Below are 21,878 nucleotides of genomic sequence, written 5' to 3'. Positions count from 1 at the left end.
GGGTAGGGAAGGAAAAATGGTAAGGGATTGGGCCTCCGGTAAACTCACTCAATCAGCGTAACACAGCGCTCCCACGTTAAGTTCTCTTTCTGGGGCTCAAGCCATAGATATTAGACCTATAGAAAATGTAGGTTCACCGAAAGCATACACAAGCGAACGTTGGACGAATTATCTCCTGAACAAAAAAAGTACTCGTACTTTTGACGTTACTCGAGGGTCTACAACTCTACACTCCACCGGCTACAATAATTTAAAACAAAATATCTTAATGTGATCAGTGAGCGCAATAAAATAAAGGTGTAAGGTGTTTATTATGTTTAATATCAACCTGATAGCATCACGTTTTGGAATGCAACGCAAAAGTCATCGCGATGCGCTAATTAATCTGAAATCTTAACGACACTTGTAGAGGTCAAAAATATCAAAAATAAGTGTAAACTATATAAAAGAAAATATATTTTTATTTAGCTACATTCGTGAAAATATAATTTTAAATATATTATAACTTTTTAAAGTTGGTAAAATCTTCACTTACTTCCGAAGAAATCCATAACCTATATTCCATTAACCTGTATAATTAAAGTAGCTATTATAATACTTATGTGAGTTGACCTTCAAAATAATATGTCTAGCAAAGTAGCCTCGACGCCAAAACTTGTAGAAGATATTACGGTGTGGAAGCGAATTAGAATACCTATGTTCAGAGTTAGTAAAACATGTTTTAGCATAAGTTGGCCTAAAATTATTTTTTGTTTTTGTAGATGCTCTTTAATTTTTGGGAATACCTACAGGGTACCCTTCTAAATCGTAATTACATTTGTAAATCTGATGGACAAACAAACAGACGTGACAAATGGCGAGCCTCGGGCGGCGCTGCGGGCACAACACTAACTAGAATGTATAGCGATTCCGAGCGAGAAATGGCTCCTATCGATTTGCACAGGGTTGGTACTTGCTAGTAAATTACTTGTGTTTGCTAAATATTTTTTAGTTGAGACCTGTATCTTTATTACAAAATTAAAGTCTAATCTTATTTAAAATTACGTGAGCAAATTAATTAAGACAATTGCTCAGATAATTTTAATATTTTGCTCAGATAATTACCTTTATCTGTTGGTCGAGTAAAATGTTAAAATACTTTTAGAAAGTACAAAGTATTAAGACATTTTATATCTGATTCTTTACCTTCAGAAAAGTGCTGATCAATAGCTACTTATTATTAATAACATATAACTTTATAAGTAACTTCCTAACTCCTAATTCATTGATTTTATATTGACTAGGGTATTAGTTTTATATTCTTCTTTATGTTGGTCTCGTACTTAACAAAATAAATAAGAGAATCTTACGATCCTTAAATACTACACCTACACCTAGACGCGCAAACTTAATAATATTATCTTATATATACGTGTTTTTTTATGGGAAATAATAAAACGAGCCAATAAAAAATTACTTTGCGACTGATGATGAACATACTGCTTTTTAATAACATAAGCGGTATTAATTTGACTAAGCGAAAAATAAACTAGACTAATGACTAATATTGATTTATAATAAAATCCAGAACGAGCTTACAAAATGTGGATTGCGATTAAACTATTTCAGATATTAAAATTCTATCCGAGCGACTGTATTACTAAGTGAGCGACTGGAAATACATAGCGGGTAACTTCAATATTAATTATAGATTAAATTTTTCTAAGTGAGGTTATTTATTAATAGCTACTAAAAAGTTCATTTTGAGCAAACTTTTGTGAGCTGCTTTATTAATGACTAGATGTCCCGCGCGGCTTCGCCCGCGTAAATTAGGAATTTTACGGAAACCGTACAATATTTTGCCATAAAAAATAGCTTATGTCCCTACTTCCTTCACTTGGTCTACTCTATATCTGTGCCAAATATTGCCATAAAAACTGCTCCACTAGTTCGTAATTTCTAATATTTCCCCAATTTTTCCACATTTTCCTGAGTTTCTTCGGTCGTATTAGTCTTAGCGTGATAATATTATATAGCCTTACGGCCGTTCCCAATATTTGATCTATCTCTGGTTTTGCCCTACTAGAGATAGGAATAACTCACATTAGACATTAGAGACATATTATATTTTATGTCAAATGAGCAAGCAGAATTTATTGCCCGGCTAATTACTTGTTCAAATGATGCCCCGGGCAAACAAGTGCTAATTACTTGCTGACCCACACTTAATTTATTCATAAGTACACTAACTCTATGTCCTATTTCATCACAGTATACTCGTATATTAACTGGGGCATTGGTCCTATTATAATTATTTTTTGAGGGTTCAGTATGAGCCTTTACCTCTGAACAGGTAACTGAAATGTCAAGATCATGCTGTGAATGATTTACATTTCCTATTCCTATCTCTAGTAGGGCAAAATCAGAGATAGATCAAATATTGGGAACGGCCGTTACTCGATAAATGAGCTATCTAACACTGAAATAAGTTTTTAAATCGGACCTGTAGTTCCTGAGATTAACGCGTTCAAGCAAACATACTTACTCTTCAGGTTTATAATATTAGGTAGGTAGATTTTTTTAAATTATCTCTTGACAAATTACTCGAGCCTCGATCTTAAAGACTATGAAAAGTACCAATAACAGGGTCATTATAGGCTCATAAGTCATAACCATAGAACGATGCATGGTATAATATGGTAGTGATGATGATGATGATGAATGTAATTTGTATAGTAGCATATGCTTTCCGTTCCTAAAACAACGCCAAAACTCCCAAACTTGTATCTATAAAGAATCAGGAGTTCCTTCTGCGCCTTTCGAACCACGGTATACCAGGTATACCTCGGTGCAAAATCTTACTTGTTGGTAGCATATGCTTAGAATACTTCTCACGAAACCGAAGTCACCACATGTTTCCCTATAAATTTTAAGGAGTTCCCCCGATTACTTATGGATCCTTCATCAGATCACAACTTTTGTGACTATAATACCAAATTGGGATATTACCCTATACTTATACCAAAAGAAAAATTTTGAAAATCGGTTAACAAACGGCAGAGTAATCGTTGAACATAAGAAAACAAACATAACACCTCCCCCATTTTGAAAGTCGGTTAAAATTGTAGCATATGTGTTATTCTGATGTATAAGCTGATATTGTAAAGTTTCATTAAAATCCGTTCAGTAGTTTTTGCGTGAAAGAGTAACAAACATCCACACATCCATACATCTATACATCCAAACAAACTTTCGCCTTTATAATATTAGTAGGATAATTGGTTACTGATATTCTTATAGAGGCTTTATATTTTACGAGCTTTTGCCCGCGGCTTCGCTCGCGTTAAAAAGTATTATTATATACAAACTTTCCCTTATTTGAACCCCTTGGGGTTGGAATTTATCAAAATCCTTTCTTAGCGGATGCCTACGTCATAACCACCTGCATGCCAAATTTCAGCCCGATCCGTCCAGTGGTTTGAGCTGTGCGTTGATAGATCACTATGTCAATCAGTCAGTCACCTTTGAGTTTTATATATATATAGATATTTTGATACGTGTTTTAATGAAAACCACATATTGTTAAATGCGTGCGAATTCGAATGGGGGCGGGGCGACGAATCGTTGCAACTTGCAGTCAGGTGAGTTGGGCTGCGGACCAAACGGAGACTGACGGCGACCATTGTTTGTGCGAAGGGATAGCGATGAACGTTGCCATGGTGCCATACTTATTTAGTCACTTCAATAAATTAATATGGGCGAAATACTTTATATTATGGCAAAACAACGTTTGATGGGAAATTATAATATCCCGTCAAATTAGTTTATTATAATTTGAAATTAACTTATGATCATGTATATTTTACTAAGCACCATAAAATTATAATTATTGGCAATTTTCTCCTTTGTACAGCCCTACGTGCAATAGTCAGGGCTAATTCAGGGCTGCGAGCGATCTCAATTTATGTGTCTAAATTGTGATTCACGGATTTGCTGTAATTATTACCAGTTCACTGCTTCACTATACGAATTACTATAAATGTAATTCACTATAGAAATTGCTATAGAAATGTGATAATTTACGCAACTTGTCGATAAATATATTGGAAAATTAATATCTATAGCATAAGTTTACTATTCTTAAATCTAACTAGTACTGCTAGTAGGGTTGGCGACTGTACAGTGTACATACTATTTTTGATAAGTTACTGTTTTTGATACATGTATTAATAAAATAATTATAAAACATTTTATTTATGCCTATGTCATTTAATAATTTTCTACAATTTTTTCTCCAATTTAAACCCAACAAAATACATACTTTTACCAGTTCAATGGGACAAGTTATAGGTAATCTACAAACGTTTTCCTATTCGATTTTCCTTTGTTTAAGTGTCAATTATATTTCGCGGGGATTTCTATTATTGACTGATTGTAATTTACATTGTTCAATTAATTTATCTAATAATTGTTATTTACGGTGATGACTGGATGAGTTATAATGTCGTTAGTATCAAAATTGACATAAACAACATGACATACGTATTAAAGTGATGACTGGATAAATTATAATGTCGTCACAAACAAAATTGGCACAAATAACGTGACTTACATAACAAAAAGGATTTTACCTCGGGGCCATATTAATTTTCTTAGAGCGACACCTCGTCCGGGCAAAAAAGGAAATCACTCAGCAAATTAACGGAAAAACCTGATCGCCACAATCCGGTATCGATAAACGCGATTACCGCTCATTGCGGTCGCGTGAAAAAGTCGCACGAAAGGAGGGGGCGGGCGCTCCGCCCCCGAGGGCGTAGGGAGGGCCGAGCGCCGCGCGCGGAGGAGGAAAGAGGCCCAGTCGCCTCCACAGCGGCGAACACGGCGCGCGTCCCGCCATTACACCGGTGTCGTTAAACTCTTTTAGTGATAATGTCGCTTGCGTCGGCGAGCTAACGATGCGATATCGTGTCGGGACAGTGAGTTACGATGGACCTGACCACCAGACGGAGTGAGGGGGAGATGGTGAACGGACAGTGCCAGGAGACCAGCTCCATGCCGGAGCCGAGGAAGACTTCCTTCACCATCCGGAGTATCGTCGGCGACTCCGACCAGCCCGCCGACGGACACTCCAACTCGAATGAGGGTGAGTGAGATGTTGTTCTCTCTTTCTCGCACAAAAATTAATGATCGACTAAACGGCGGATCGATGATTTGTTTTGACGTTTTTATCCGACTTTTTTTGTGATGTAGAGCTGCTGTTTTTTCTGAGGTGTGTTACTCGTATAATAATTTTTAGCTTCAATTAAAACTTCAACACATTTTTTAATTTCGAAAATTAAAATTTAAGACTTAGCCAGCTAATGTTATTTTACATTAATTAAACCTAACAGTTTAATTTAATGTAGGTACATAACAATTAAAGGAAATATTATTTTTAAACTTTTGTAAATATTGAAGTTATTTTGTAATGAAATTTTAGCCACTTTGTAAGTCAGACTTAACTGTAAACTATAATAATTATTAATTATATTAAGTACTTTTTTGACGGCTCTATGGCCGCTCGACCAAAATATATTATTATTGAAATAAATTGACGGGTGAAGCGCTATTAAATGTTGCCAGCTCTTTTATTATTAAACTAATTACATAAATAATTAATGTTTATTGATATTAATTCTAAAATACATGTTAGCTGCATCCATAGAGCGAATATAGTTTGTACCTATTCGTTCCGCATCTGTTCTGTCTTTTGTCTGTAGCTATTTTCTCTACACAGTACACACATAATAAATTCAACATGGTTTACCTAATCAGAATTTTCTTTTCAAATGAATAGTAACAATTTAACAAACGTTTTAATGACATCTAATAAGGATCTTAAAAAAAACTGTTATTTTAAAAATAATGTTGTAAAAACTCATTAACCCATCAATCCCCAACTGCCGCATAACAATTGAAAATCTATTGTGTCTGCGATATCCACGACTCACGATGGAGGTGATAAGGTAAAATCTATGTAGTATCAACTTCTTACAAGTTACATACTTTTGTTCATATTTTATAACTTACATATTTATTTCTAATAAGTAATAACTTACATAATATTTATTTCTAATTAGATACTCAACCTTAATATTTCTTTCATTTCTAATTTCCATATTCATTTCCATTTTCCATACTATTATATTGGATTTATAGTTTTTTTTTAATCTCTATGACATTGTATGTTTGTTTAGTGTATTAGTATTTAGTACTTACATATAATATTATAATCTGGTTTACAAGTTCGTGTAACATTAGCCGCTAGTTCCAGGCCATTTGCTTGTTCAATTAACCATTAGATACGTACTCTATCATTTAATAATTACTCTACAACAAGGTGTATTGAACTACTTAAATAATTTTCTTTTTTCTTTCAGTGTAAAATTACTAAAGTTTGTTATAAAAATGGGTAACAACTTATTTGAAGAAATAACATTGCAGTATTTTCTAATTATATTTTTTTGTTTAATTTTATATTTTCCTAAAAACTAAATACAAATATTCCAGAGGCTTGTCTACAACCGATCCGTGTGAGCCCACGTCTAGAAACCGCGCAAAACTTAGGCCCATGTTGCGTGCCGAAGCTATTTAACCGAATTTAAAAAAGGAATTTTTAAATAATATTTTCTTAATCCGAATACGAGTCTCGTACTAATTAACAATGCATATTTGATACCTTTTTTGAGCAACATAACCAACAACTACTAATTTGTTAGGACTCGCTTAAAAATACATAATATTTTATGCTCCTTCTTTTCATGAAGACATTAATAAGAGCTGACATTGCAACAACAATATTTAAGCTATAAGCTATTAAAAGTGACTGTTAATTAAACGAAAACAGCTTTAAACTTTTTAGTTTTTACAAAAATTGGAACAAAATATAAAATCGCCTAATATTTATAAAGCTAACCGTTGTCCACGCACAAAGCTGCAAGTGCATTCCCGCTCTTCACATTTAAAGTTACAGTTTCATCCAAACTAAAAAAATAAAAAATAAGTCTGCTTCTCCTATGACTTGGACCACACGTCAACATGTTTACCCCTAACAGCTCGCTTCCGGCGGTAAATTGGACTGCAGCCACTGACTGGTGGCCTGGCAGGTGAGACGGCCCAATTACATTATCGAACGTTTTACGTTACAAATACTGGTTAACAGTTAACTGATCGAAAACTCGAAATCCATACTAATAAATTAGTGGGTGTGTCTGTCTGTTTTCTTTTTACACTTAAACAACTAATTTGTATTAAAAGAATATTGTCATGAAGTTACAGAGAGTACACGGATGTGACCTAAGTACTAAAGTTCTAATTGCAAAAAATATTGTTACCTCGATAATATACAAAACATGATATTATATGTACGTAGTACGTAAGCTACCCCACATATAGCCTTGTACCCATAATTATAGCTTTGAATATTAAAATAGTAATATTATATATAATAAGCAATTCATAATTTCAGGCCAAAATATCTAAAGAAATTACGCTAGAATAAACTTCTCTAACTTTTTTATTAAATATCTTTCTTAAATTATATAACTGCTAATAAGGATATAATTTATATAAATTATGATTTATTATTTATATAATTAATTAAGTTTCATCGTCAAAAATATTAAAATGCATATTTATGTATTATAAAATGAAGTGTGTTTTATAACTCTTAACACATCAAAGCGCCGTCGGTGCTAATTAAATTTTGTATAAATAGTATAATATAATATAGAAATTAATTGGTTATAACTTATAAGTTATAACTTATTCCAGTCGCCATGTTGGAATCAAGGACATGAGAACGGCAATTCTGCCGACTTAAAGGAACACGACTTCTCCTTTCTTTATCTCCGTATTAAAAATGCTTTTTTATTACTTTTTATCGTAACTACCTTTGAATGAAGTACCTTTTGTGACGAAATATAGAACACAACAGAAGCATATTAATAGAAAACACAAAGTAGCCATTATTATTATAATCAAAAGAAAGAGTAAATAGCCTCACTCGGGGCTATGTTGGGGCCATTTTGAGGTTAGAAATAATTTTTGGAGCTATATTTTACCTAGAGTTTTCCGACACCATAACAAAATGTATAGGTACAGCTCTATCACACATTTTGTCGGTAGAGATGACTGGTTGCACAATAGTCGAATTAAAATTCGATTCTGGTCATTCGTCCCATTGGGACGAAAATTTATGGGACGGAAGTCTCAACTACTCCCGTAGTCGAGGTGTCCCGATGAAATAAAGCCGATAATTTTCAATTCTAGAAACTTTTACCCATATGAAGATCTATAATTAACTTGATCCTTTGCTCCAATAACGGTAACAGATTTAGAACTTAGTACAGTCATTAACAGTTACGGTTACAGACTGTACACTTTACAACCCGAGTGTACAGTCGAAGACCAACCTGTCCTACTAACTTTAAGCCTTATGGCTTTGGAAATAAGGTCGTTAAGTGGTAAACTGACCCTGTACAGTGTTCTGAATTAGTTGCCTCAGTATGGGGTCGCACGGTGTATTTTATTAGTTTAATAATCTTTTATATTAAATCTGATCTCGAGATAAGTTACGAAGTTAATAATTAGCGTTGATATAATAAATTTAGACGAATTTATTTAAATTATATTATAATTGGGTTTACGTGGAGGAAAACTATTATTATAACTTTAAATAACAGTTTTACTAGTAAGTTTTTATTCTACAAGTTTGACTTGAACTTGTTTAGAAATCTTATAACATCCAGAGGAGACCGCCAGCGTGGCGTAGTAGGTGGGGTATCCTTTGTCTTTCCAATTCGCTGTCAAATGTATGCCTGATCTGTTGTTTCGTTTTAAATTCTACAGGCTCTCCCGAGGTGAAACACCTTATTTTTAAACATAATTTGATATGAAACTGTTTTGCTATGAATACTAAAGGCAGTTATTTACTTCCGATCATTTTGCAGATGTCCTTGAGCGACGTTTTTTCACTTTCCGTCAGGCGATCCGTTGACCCCTATAGTTACAAAAATAAGAAGAAAATACATCTAGCTCCAGCATACTTCTTGTTTTTTAAAGTCGGTTAAAATACATGCAGTTGAACTAAGAACTTTTATTTTCCGAAAGTCAGTTAAATACTATACGAATTATAATAATTTACTGCAGTAGCTTTAAGCTAGGCTTGCATATAAATTACATATGTCTGGCTGCCTCAGTCATGTAATAATTCACTTAAGCCCTAAAACCTAGTTCTGTGAAGGTAGCCATAATGAGGAGTTTTAATTAATTAAAAATTTGAGTCACGGTACTATGACTTCAAAATGGCTGTTATAGAAACAGGGCCGGTTTCAGCACTACCAGCGCCCTGGGCGTCCAGAATGCTGAGAGTGCTGAAAAAATTCGGCGCCCCTTTTATTTGCATTCAATACCCCTTTTTATGCGGCGCCCTGGGCGGTCGCCCAGCGTGTATCTATAAAGAGTAAGGAGTTCTGTCAGCACCTTCCGAACCATGCCATACCTTGGTGCAAAATCTTACTTGTTGGTAGCATACGTTTGGAATACTGCTCACGAAACCGAAGTCACCACATGTTTCCATATAAATTTTTAAAGGAGTTCCCTCGATTTCTTATCCCTATATAGGATCCCTTCATCAGGTCACCACTTTTATGAATATGGTACCAAATTGGGATGATAACCTATACACCAAAAGAAAAAATTTGAAAATCGGTTCACAAACAGCGGAGTAATCGTGGAACATAAACAACGAACATAACACCTCCTCCATTTTGAAAGTCGGTTAAAATTGTAGCCTATGTGTTACTCAGCTATATTGTAAAGTTTCATTAAAATCCGTCCAATAGTTTTTGCGTGAAAGAGTAACAAACATCCATTACAAGAGTAACAAACATAATTATCCATACATCCGTACATATATCCAAACTTTCGCCTTTGGAATATTAGTAGGATTTTCTGAACGATTTTCGACAATGGCAGGAAAATCCAAATAAGTCATTTAGCACATTGAAACTGAAAATGTCCACTAAGCCCGGCCGCACATTGTCCGAAATTTCTGATCAGAAACAGTTGAACGTCCGTGCTGTCTCTTACATTTTGTACTGAGCCGAGTGAGCTCGAACTAGCCGGAAGAATATTTCGGATAGTGTGCGGGGTGGCGGTCCGGCGAAATTCAACTGTTTCTGATCAGAATTCGGATAATGTGTGGCCGGGCTAAAAAACCAAAATAATATAATATAAGGTAATCTCTGGTAGGAAAACTTCCAAAAATAGGGCCTGTATCGCTTTGGAACCAGAGAAAATTACTTCAAAACACACACAGTATTGGATATCAGTTGTTTGTAGTACAGGGTGACCATATGTGGCAGGTTCCTGCCATTTTGGCAGGATTGACGTCTTATTTTGGCCTGTGGCATGATCGGTTGACGTTTTAAAAACTTGACAGGTTTTGGCAGGATTGGGGTATGAAAAATAAATGTTATTTTTGCATCAAAGAAGTCAGTGATTTATTAGAATCTGCTGGTAGTAATTCAAATTAATATTACCAAATAAATTTATTTTCTTTCTTTCAAATTCTGTTTTAAGTGTAGATAATTTTTCCCCAAAAATTATCTACACTTAAAACAGAATTTGAAAGAAAGAAAAAATTAACCCAACCCAAATCAAGTCGTATTGGGCCAACATTGCTATTAATTATTTAAGAATCATTAATAAATTTACTAACCCATTCAATTACAATACAGTAGTGAATTTTGATAATTTTTCTTAATTTTTAATTTTTATCAAGAAACCTTGACTTATATAGTTTTGGAATGATAAAATCTTTCACCATATCTCATCATAATTACCAAAAATCTTTGTCGCTAACACAGAAATAGATCAAGATATATCTGTGGTCGCTAAAGAGTAAAGAGCGAGCGCAAAGGAGTGAGTGCGGCGTTAGATGAGGAGGCCCCAACATGTTTTTCAGTAAAAAAGAGAAACAAAAAGAAAATAAAGTTAGGTTAAACGTATTTTAGTTGCACGATTTGTTAATTTGTAGACTTGTTTTGATAATAGAAATTGATTTTATTGTGGTGCACCTTTCGATATCGTTTTTAGAAATTCCGTTGTAAGATTGTCCAATTTAGAGTGCAAGTTAGTATTTTTGATAAACGATTTAAATTTTAGTTTTACAAATAATATTCACACCAAAAATATGGTTCATACATCGGATAGATGTATGAACCATATTTTTGATGTGAATTCGGTTATAAAGGTCCTCTCATTTTGTATGATGTTTAAGTTTTTTTTGAAGGACATGTTCAGTAAATCAATTGTTTTTTTTTTTATCAACATTAGTTTTTCTGGTATGCATTCAGTTAATTACCGGAGTTAAGGTAGTGTGCTGAAAAAATATTCTGATGCGCATTTAATAACATCCCATTTTAAATGTTTCAAAGGGATTGTTATGCTTACCAACGCTTCATGCGAAAGAATGTTCTCCCAAATCAATACAAAAACTCGGAACCGTTTTAGGGTTCCGTACCCAAAGGGTAAAAACGGGACCCTGTTCATGAGACTTCGATGTCTGTCTGTCCGTCTGTCTGTCTCCAGGCTGTACCTCAAGAACCGCTATAGCTAGAGTTCTGAAATTTTCATAGATTGTCTATTTCCTGTGCCGCTTAACCAAGCAACCAGAGCAACAAATACTAAAATCAAAATAAAAGTAATATTCAAGGGGGGCTCCCATACAACAATCGTGATTTTTTTGCTCGTAATCAATAATGGCAACAGCTAAACACATACCCTTACTAATAAATATAAGCTATGAATAGTTATACAGTGTTTTGTTCCTGTCACACAAGTGACATTTTTAATTGGATTGAAGAAGACAAAATACTGTTACATAAGTATTCAAAGCTTATATAGCGTTTATTAGTAAGAGGGTTTAAATTTTCACAAAATCCTTAATTATATATTTTGTAATTTAATTATTAACAATAATAAAATTTTATTAAAATAAATATTTGATCCCATAAAAAACACAATTTTTTGCCTAAGTACTTTCTGATTTCTCTCTATAACGGTACGGAACCCTTCGTGAGCGAGCCCGACTCACACTTGGCCGATTTTATAAACAAACATGTTGCATCTATGTTGCATGAATGGTGCGCATAGTGATTGCAAATTTTCCTTCAAACCCACAAAATAAATTTTGAATCGCATGAACAAATCTATGTATAAAGATGAAGAAATGGAAGAAGACGATGCGAATATTTAATCTTATAAAAAATGTAATATATTATATTATGTGTTTTTTACTTTTCTTACTTTAAAACAAACGTAAATAAAGATGGCAGGATTTAGGCATTTTTTACTACAGGATTTGGCAGTTTTTCGACCAAAGTTTGGCAGGATCTGTAATTTAAATATGGTCACCCTGTTGTAGTATAAAATGAAATGCAAATTATGAAAATAACAAGAAGGAAAATTTTTGATGGAAAACGCAACAAGAAAGGGATAATGCGCGCTGAGACGCAGTGTGAAAACTGAAAACCACGGGAGAAAGAGAGTGAGTTTATATGAGAATGACTCTTATGCTATTGTCATAAGGCACAGCCAGAGGAAAAAACAAAGGGTGCACTCCAGCCTCCAGGAGTAACGGCAGAAGTAAAATATGAATTTGGAATGGTCAGGTAAAAATCAGCACGAATTTGTTTTATTTATAAAATTTAAATAGAATATTATTCAAATATGTTGTAAAATACAATATATTCAATAATGTAGTAATAAAATTTCAGAAGAAAGGGAATATTGCCTTTTCACTACTCTACTCTACCTCCGTCTTACGAATTTTCAGTCACGTGTCCTGACGCGAGTGTAACACTTTTAACCAACCCAAAAAGATGCATGATATTGTAAATAATTTTCACTTCAATAACTTCAAACCATCTGTTACATTGTGTACGATAATAAACCCGTGTCTATAATGGCGGTTTTGACACATGCCCGCAAAATCGTTACGTCTAGTGCGTGTTAATGTGTTATGTCCCTAATGATACAGTATAAATAACATACAGTAGACCACCTTCATACTAGACGGCCTGAATGCATGGCACACGCACACTATTGCAAGATTTTAGATAAGTTGTGCCCAGTATCTGAGGTTCTTGACAAGAGTATATGTATTCACTGGTACCTTTGATTAATTCTTCTAGAAACTTATTTTTAATGAAAGGAGCAAATACCTCTAAAACAGTTGCATACGCCTGTAATTAGCTATTGTGTTAGTTCAAAACAAAATGTATTAGTTTTTAAGTTATTAATGTTGTCACAATATGTTGTTGGTGTATCTTTAAATAAATAAATAAATAAATAAATAAATAAATAAATAAATAAATAAATCTAAAAAAAAATCAAAAGCGGGAATACAATACTTAAAATTCTGTGAACAAAACTCAGTGACAAGTCACGCGCGCGAATAACTTGTATATTAATTCTTGAGCGGGTTTGATTTGAAGGACACAGCTAAGTTGCTCTACTGTATTATGCTATTATATTGTGGTCATAATATACATTTAAGTGAATAATGCGCGGTACACATGAACCCATCTGCATAATGTCGGGGAAATTGCTAAGGCTTTTACATCTGATACCTGCGTTTAATTATGTTTTTTATACTTACTCCAATACGGGCTGTAATGTTTTCAAGGTGTTTAATGTATATTTATTACAAATGTGATAGAGAACCGTTAAATACTCATGATTATTAAACGAAGAATAAAACAGGACTATAATATGGAGCTGTTCTAAAATACAGCTTTTCTATATACGTAAAAACAGACAGACAGACAGACAGATAGACAGACAGACAGACACGTCAAACTTATAACACCCCTCTTTTTTGTCGGGGGTTAAAAAGGTCAATACTAAGTTTACATTGAATTGTGACGAAGGAATGCATTTTTTGGCAAACATTCCCATAAAGTATCATGTGATCATGGCTCATCAGTCACCAATCGCCATACAATATTAAATTTTATATTTTTCCTACGAATAATAAAAACTATATTTTTCCAAACATTTTGTGGGTACTTTATACCCTCAAAACTTAGCTTTTAAAAAATCCAAATTAACTTTATAGGTGCCGTTAAGCCACACCAATCATTAACCACTAATGTAAAGATATTTTAGGAACGATACGAGGTAATCCTTAAGTACTCAAAAATAATTAAGGAGGCATCAAATTCGAGGCATCCCAAGTATTTTGTCAGGGACAAAAAAGTCTTGTAAACAAATCTTGCTTCTAAATAAAGTGCAGATAACTATACAAATGACTTATTACCTTTGTCGTTTTGGGTCTTCTTGTCATAATACAAAATTGCATCTTATTGCTGTGTGTTTAGGTCGAGAATGCGATGGCGTTTGGTTGTGCTGTTACGGGGTGACATATTGAAAAGTGAGAGTTATCACGGGGCACCATTAGGGCGCACGCGCGGCCCCACAGACTCAAAAAAGGACAACAAGTCGGATTTACATGATTTTGTGGACGGGGTTCCGTACAGAATTTTTTTACAATACTTATGTTTTAAGAAAAATAAATAAAAGCTTTATTTTACACTTAGTAGTTACTACGTTTTAACAGCCCGCAAGGTTCTAAAAAGACGCTTTTGAACTATACACATTGTATTAAACACATTAAATTATCCAAAACATAATATGCAAACGCAACACAACTTAGCTGTATATTGCTATTGGTTCTCCTCGTATCTTGCACTTAGCAAATCATAGAGTGGGCAAATAAAATGCCCCGAGTGAAACTGGTAAAGTGACCCAGTATCTAAAAGTCTGATAAAGTCGCGTAAACATTGCTAAATTAATACTTGACGTTTCTCGCAGCTTCGATCGCCTTTCATACATCGCAGAAAACCGGGACTTTTCATCAAAATCGGCTCATCAAATTAAGCGTAATAACTAATAACTGAGAGATAGATACATTTTTATTTTCGAACGAGGCGCAACGCCACAATGTTTGATAGCGACAAAAATTGACATATCAACGCTATTTGGGATTTTATTTTTATACTACTTTTGCGCATCGTCTCGTCTCGTTTCGGTGTGAAGTGACCTTTAATGTTAACTTGTGGAATTTTATTCTAAAGCGCGAACGACCGCAAGCGAAAAATTTATTATAAAGATACTATAATATGAAATAACTTAAGTACCTTTATAGCGTCATAAAGTATAGCAACACGTTTATTACTCAGACTTTATCAAAAGGCATCGATTTTACTCGTAAAGGAGCAGTTACACGTAAGCTTTCTGCAGATAAAACAATTTGATCAAAGTTAAACGTACTTTTAGCATGTTGTTACAAGATGCCAGCATTGAACATGTGTTCTTGCATTGAACTTTTTCAATTAAATTATTAAAGTATCTAGATATTGCCTGCTACGAGTACTTTAATGTGCCGTAATCGGCAATTCCCGAGAGATATAATTATCTCTCGGGAATTGTGAATTTTGTTGTAACAGTAGAGCCACAATATGATATCTCATGCCAAATTTCTCTTAATCGGTTTAAAGATTTAGACGCTAAAACAACCAGTTTCATTTGGTTTCACAAAAGTTAAGAAAATATTAGTAATTGTGATGCTTGCGTGAACTTGTTTTAACACTGATTAATGATTTATTTTCCTTCATCGATCAAAATCAAGATCTAGTTGATTAAGCGCTATGAATATTCACGATAAACAGTATTTTTGTCTGTAATCCTTAAATAGGAACGACTTAATTATATTTAACGATTTTATTGTATCAATTAAGGACATACTCGCCCAGTAAATCAAAATTTGTTTTACATTTTGCCGGTTGTCTAATATTTTTTATGGTTCCGTTATCTCTACTTATTTATTAAACATAAAAAAGCAATGAATGCCATTCCTTTGAGTAATTTACTTATCTTTAATTAATTACACTTAAATTTAATGCACAATTATTTCTGTAATAAACACAGGTGATGAATTTTATTTATAATTTAATTAATAATTGCACAACGTTTCAATTTTAGACTGTGATTTGTTGTGTGATTATGATAGGTAATTATATTATATTGTGTAACAGTATATGTTCTTCTGTAGTAAATAAAGTTAATTTTGAATCTCTTCTATTGTGATTGATGGTAAGCTCAATACTTAGGTTTATTACTTTATTAGTTAGCAAGCTTGTTTTGAAAACAGCCTCTTGGAAAATGAAACCTGTATCCACATTTTATAAGAGTTAAGTTTTTAAAATGTAGACTGCAGAGGTATAATAAACTGGAACGTTTTAATGTCATTCCACGGAACCCTAATGTAAGCCGATACTCGTAAAATAAAGTGTCATGTCGGCTACATTTTGTGACTTCTGTCCGTAAGTCCGTCACTGTGATAACTTCGGAATGTCCCAATTTTATAGCATATTTTGTTGTAGAGTTCTATATCTTTTGGCCTCCCCATAATATTTGATTGAAGTTGTACTTGGGACTTGAGAGAGAGTTTATAGAAAACAAGAGAGATTTTATTCTCAGCTCTCAAACCCAAGTCTTGTGCTTAGAGAGATATTTAAGAATTAAAATTGTACCATCCAAGATGACCCATATCCGACCTAAGGTAGTTTTTTGTTAGTTTATGTGAAAACTGCACTAAGTCGTGATTGGGGTTAACCAGCCAGTTGTGGTAATTTGTTCGGGTTATGTCCTTTGAATCAATTTATATGATGGAAAAAGTCTTAATCTATGTGCAGTTCTCATACTGTCGCAAGTAATCTCCTCCATTTAGGCAAGACTTTTATGTTGTTTCTTCGTTATAGAATCGCCGATCAAAATGTATGGATGAGATCAAAATGTATGGAGTTAATATGACGTTGACGTTCGACTCGTCTTATCTCAATTCCATACATTTTGATCGGCGATTCTACCTCTATAAAGAAGCGATAAAGAAAAGATCTTGACTCACTTCCCTGGTGCGATAGTTATCAAGCGATCCACACAGAACTTAATGAGATCGCAAATTATTAAAACAATATTAACACAGATTACCTGGGTACCATCTGATCACCACTATGATGATGAAGTCCATTAGCTAGACAAGACGATACCATCTCAGGTGGTGGTAAGTGGTAGCTAACGACCGCGTGTCTAATTAAAGTCCGATTTGGCACAACTCGTTTTGCCCAGATCCGTATCAGATGATTGTGTTTCTTTAAAGTCAATTAAACATTTCTACGATTGTCATTAAATCATACTTATGTTCGCGACGATATTTTATGTTCACCATAAAAGAAAACTTATAGTCGCGACTTGGAAGCTGACGTCTTCTAAGCTACTTATAAGCGTCTTTAAGTTTTTGTTTTTAGTAAGGAGACAAACGAGGAAACTGGTCAAAGCAACCACCGTCGCTCATGGACTCTCTCAACATCAGAACTCAGAAGAGCTGTAGGTGCGTTGCTGGCCTTTATTTGGTTTTACGAACTGTGTCTCTTTACTATTTTAAAATCATAAGTTGGAAATATTTTGGTAAGTGTTAGGGATTAGAATAGAACATTTTTATTAGTACTATACTTATTCGAACATAAATACAATACTGCAGTACAAACTGTACTGATATATTTTATTATAATAGTCTTACTGCTTATTGCGGCGATTCCCCGACAAGCGATTTTAAAAAATTTAAATTAAGAAAACAAATGGCTGCAGTCTGCGCCAATCATAACAAGGAGATGGAATAACAGGAAGTAGTATTAAGCCCGGCCGCACATTGTCCGAATTCTGATCAGAAACATTTTTGAATTCCGCCGGATCGCCACCCGCACACTATCAGAAATATTCTTCCGGCGAGTTCGAGCTCACTCGACTCAGTACAAAATGTAAGAGACAGCGCGGACGTTCAACTGTTTCGTATCAGAAATTTCGTACAATGTACGGCCGGGTTAAAACTATGTTGATTGTTACCCGCAAAGTAAGGTTGTATATACATTGAAGTTGCGGTGGTATATTACAGAGCCGATGCAGCGCAGTCAAAACGGATATTAGTGGACGCTCAACAAACATTAAGCTTCAAGTAATACGAACGACAAATGGAGGTAAATTGATTTAATTTCACAATCCCACCGTATCATTACCAACACTTCAGAATTACGTAACGAAAAAACCCGCCATTACAATTATAAACGCATAATAGAAGTACCGGGTAATAGAAAAGAAAGATAATAATCGTGACACTACGGGTAAATTATGCCATGTAAATTATAACATAATAATGAGGTAACCCTTCGGAGGCAGAGCTATAATAAAAATCAATTTACAGTCCGTCTAATGTATTCACCCCTTTACGAAAATTGCCCACAAATTATTGGGTGACAAACCGTGATGGGAATTGACGACATGCAGGTGACTACCCACTAAACGCGAGGACATACCTACATCCGTCGGTGGACAATGTTTGATTTCATTTTAATGTGCATCAAAATATACATCATACCTGCTAGTTACCTAAATGCTATTTATTCCGGCTAGTGAATATAAGTGAAATTACCACACTATTTTCATAAATTATTTAATCGGTGATATTTCAGAACGGAAATCAAATGTGTCATCTATTTAAATTGTTATTAATAGGGCCCCCGCTACCATATATGCAATTTGTGCAATGCACACGGGTGCCATCCTCTAGGGGCGCCAAATCGCCATCATTAGGGGCGCCCAAACCAAGGGCCCAAAAAATTTGCCTTGGAAACGGGCGCCAAAATCCTTTTTTTGCACATGGGCGCCAGAAGCTCTTACGGGGGCCCTGGTTATTATTACCTAATTTTACATATTTTGCAGCAAACCCCCACTGTAACCATAGTGTTGGCTAAGCAGGGGTGCTTTCTAAGGGTTGCATTTTTAAATAAGCCATTTAAAAATGAAATAATGGCGGGCGGCTACTATGTAGATTTAACGTTATTATTTGTAAATAAAGTTCGGTTTTAAAGTGCACTGCATGGCCTTGCTACGTTGCAAGGTGATGCCGTCTATTTGCCACATTTGACAAGCATAATCATTTGTTCGGCTCACACTTTTTATCCATTGTGAATATAACATTTCATGTATAATGCTGTCAATTGACGCGTATAGACGTGACTAGCTTTAACAGTTGAGTAACTGGCCGGTCTATAATAAAATGCAAATATTAATTGTATGATAATACCATAATATCGGGCCCGTATCTAAGCATCGCTTTTAACGGTTCAGAGGCTATAGGCGTGTTTTTACGTTTATTTGCTGTTAACAATTTGTCTAAATAATACATGGATAGACGGCTGTGAAGTAGTTACACGATAGTCCATACAGTTATCCTTAACGATATTTGTCAAATATATTTAAACCGTCTTCGTAAGCTAGATTGATTTTGTAACTATTAATCATTATCTTGACACACACATAGTAATGATACTATATTATAATCCATACTTCCATACTAATATTATAAATGCAAAGTTTGTCTCTTTGTTACCAAGATAGGGTACAATCACGCTAAAACCGCTTTACCGATTTTTATAAAATTTGATACGGAGATACTTTAAACCGAAGAAGAGGACCAATACCAGACCGTCTTAGTCCCGAAAAACTGAACAGTCACCGCAAACAGCTCAACGAAATTGTAGCCACATAGCGGTTTATAATTTTGTCTGTATCTAAGTTATATAATATTATAGTTATTTTTGGGTATAAGGGTAGGGTACTTATATCTTAGGAGCCCAAGCCTCACCTGCACGTAATATACCCTGCTGATCAACGAACGAGTCTCTGGCGAAAACCTCCCGCCAGCACGCAATGGACAAGCGTGGTGGGTTATATTATGGTTTAACCATATAGTCCATCCTCCTCTTTTCATGAAAGAAAGGGCCTTCCTTTTCCCAGCAGTGGGACACTGTAGGCTGCTAATAATAACAACTTAGTTAACGTCAAAAGCCGCCGCTAAGCCTACAGTTAAACACTAAATCAATTTTACGAGACGTCGTTAGTTGTCCTTGGATTATGTAATAAACCCACTGACCTGACCACCATTAGGTGTCACAGATCCTAATCTAGCTGTCGCCCAAATAACGCTTTTATAAAGCCGCTAATTTAATTGATAGATTCTAAAGTTTTATTAAACCAAGGTTGAAGGTGCATTTATTTAGTTTTAATAGTTAGTAAAAGTAAAACGGTAGGACAACACAACGTTTCTGGTAAATTACAAATATGTACTACAAGAAACTTTTATAATCTCCCTCTCAAAGTTAACATATTTTTTACGTTTAATATTCCATAATATTTCTTTCTTTTAACTTTGCTCGCTTTATTTGTCAGTTAGCACAGGCTTCTTCAAATGTCCCAAATCATACATTTTCAAATCAAAAGTCAACATCCTTAAATAACGTTATTTAAAGAAACAAACGCAGATCCATTTTGTAACCGACCTCTATTTTTTTCCGAGCCCTTCGTCCGAAACGCGACAATAATTAGTTTGCCATCAGCCACACACGGTGAGTGGGCAAATTGGCTTTTTTTCGCTACTACCCACCAAATTGCCCGTAGTATTAAAACAACATTAGTATAACAGCTGACGATTATCGTCTAAGCTTCTGTGACTTGTACTAGGAAGACTATTTCAAGAGAAATCGTCGTTTGCATAAGTGCCATTGAATTTATTTTGATTTGATTCGTTGTTGTTTGGAAATTTCCACGAAAATTAAGATTTGATAAAATATTACCAAATTTTTATAGCTCATAAAAATTAAGAAAGAAAAAGGATAAGCTTTTCCTCTTAAACGCGAATAATATTATACAAGGTGTAACAAAAGTTAGTGTTATTAATTTAGGGTGTGTATGTATTCCTTATATCATTATAGAGTTTACTGTGAAATAAGCAGCACTGAAAGAGCAAAATTTTTTCGTGATTTATATGGGCAAGCGCCCGCGAAAGATGAAAAAAAAAGTTACTCAGCGCTGCAACTTTCACAGCGAACTCTGTATACACACCATACAGTATTATCACTTAGTTTTGTTACATCTTCAGATTATTAAAATGCTCGATGACGAAACTTTTGCTTATGCTGGTCGTACACGCGCCATCCATTTGGAATTGATTATTATTTTTACCGCGTTTTCAATCATTTTTTAAGCGATTTTGGACTGTGGTCCATGCCATTTGGATAGAACAAAGACTAGTTTACGAACTTAACGATTTATGACTTATGTACCGAGATTATTTGAGTTTTTTTTTTAATACTAGATCTAAAAATCACACGAAACTAAATGCCAAACATAGCATATAATTTATTTTTAATCATAATTAATTGTATTAATTTATTGATGAGGCAAATTATGATCCGCTACAACTAAGCCAACCTGTTGATATTCATAAATCGAATTTAAATTATTATACTTTTGATATTTTATCACCCAAACAAGTTCCTTATCAATTAATATTAAAATGTAATAGTTTTATGTAGATAGCTAAACATCAAAATATGACAACAAGTAATATAATAAATAGGAGGGGTACTAGCGATACCTAAACATTAAATAAATATTTTTGTTGTGAGAAGTGAAAATTATGTAAAATATTATTGTATTAAATAACATCACTAACTTTTTATGCCTTGATTTTTTACATGAAACTTTATCGTTTGTTATTTCATGCGAATAGTTGCAATTAAAGTAAAATAGACCTGCGAAATTATCTATGCTAGTTTTTATAAAAGCAAGAACTAACCAAGAATGTCGACGTTAACCGCTTCAATATACATGTAAGAGACAAAACCTTTGTTAATTTACATAAAACACCTGTTAACACTAAAGCCTGGCCCCAGTAA

General features: G+C 34.2%; 1 protein-coding gene across 1 annotated transcript in view; it reads left to right on the top strand.

Moving 5' to 3' along the window:
- Window positions 1-4,855: 4,855 nt before the first annotated feature.
- Window positions 4,856-21,878, top strand: part of LOC121725871 (homeobox protein aristaless-like) — a 76,322-nt gene continuing 59,299 nt past the window's right edge. The window contains exon 1 of the mRNA XM_042113020.1: window positions 4,856-5,122. Within this exon, the coding sequence (XP_041968954.1) occupies window positions 4,966-5,122 (157 nt within the window). The 5' untranslated portion in view covers window positions 4,856-4,965. The remainder of the gene's footprint in view (window positions 5,123-21,878) is intronic.

Source organism: Aricia agestis, chromosome 1, assembly GCF_905147365.1.
Source record: "Aricia agestis chromosome 1, ilAriAges1.1, whole genome shotgun sequence".
NCBI classification, from domain to species: Eukaryota; Metazoa; Arthropoda; class Insecta; order Lepidoptera; family Lycaenidae; genus Aricia; species Aricia agestis.
The sequence above is the reverse complement of the archived record's forward strand: the minus strand, read 5'-3'. Positions and strand labels throughout refer to the sequence as shown.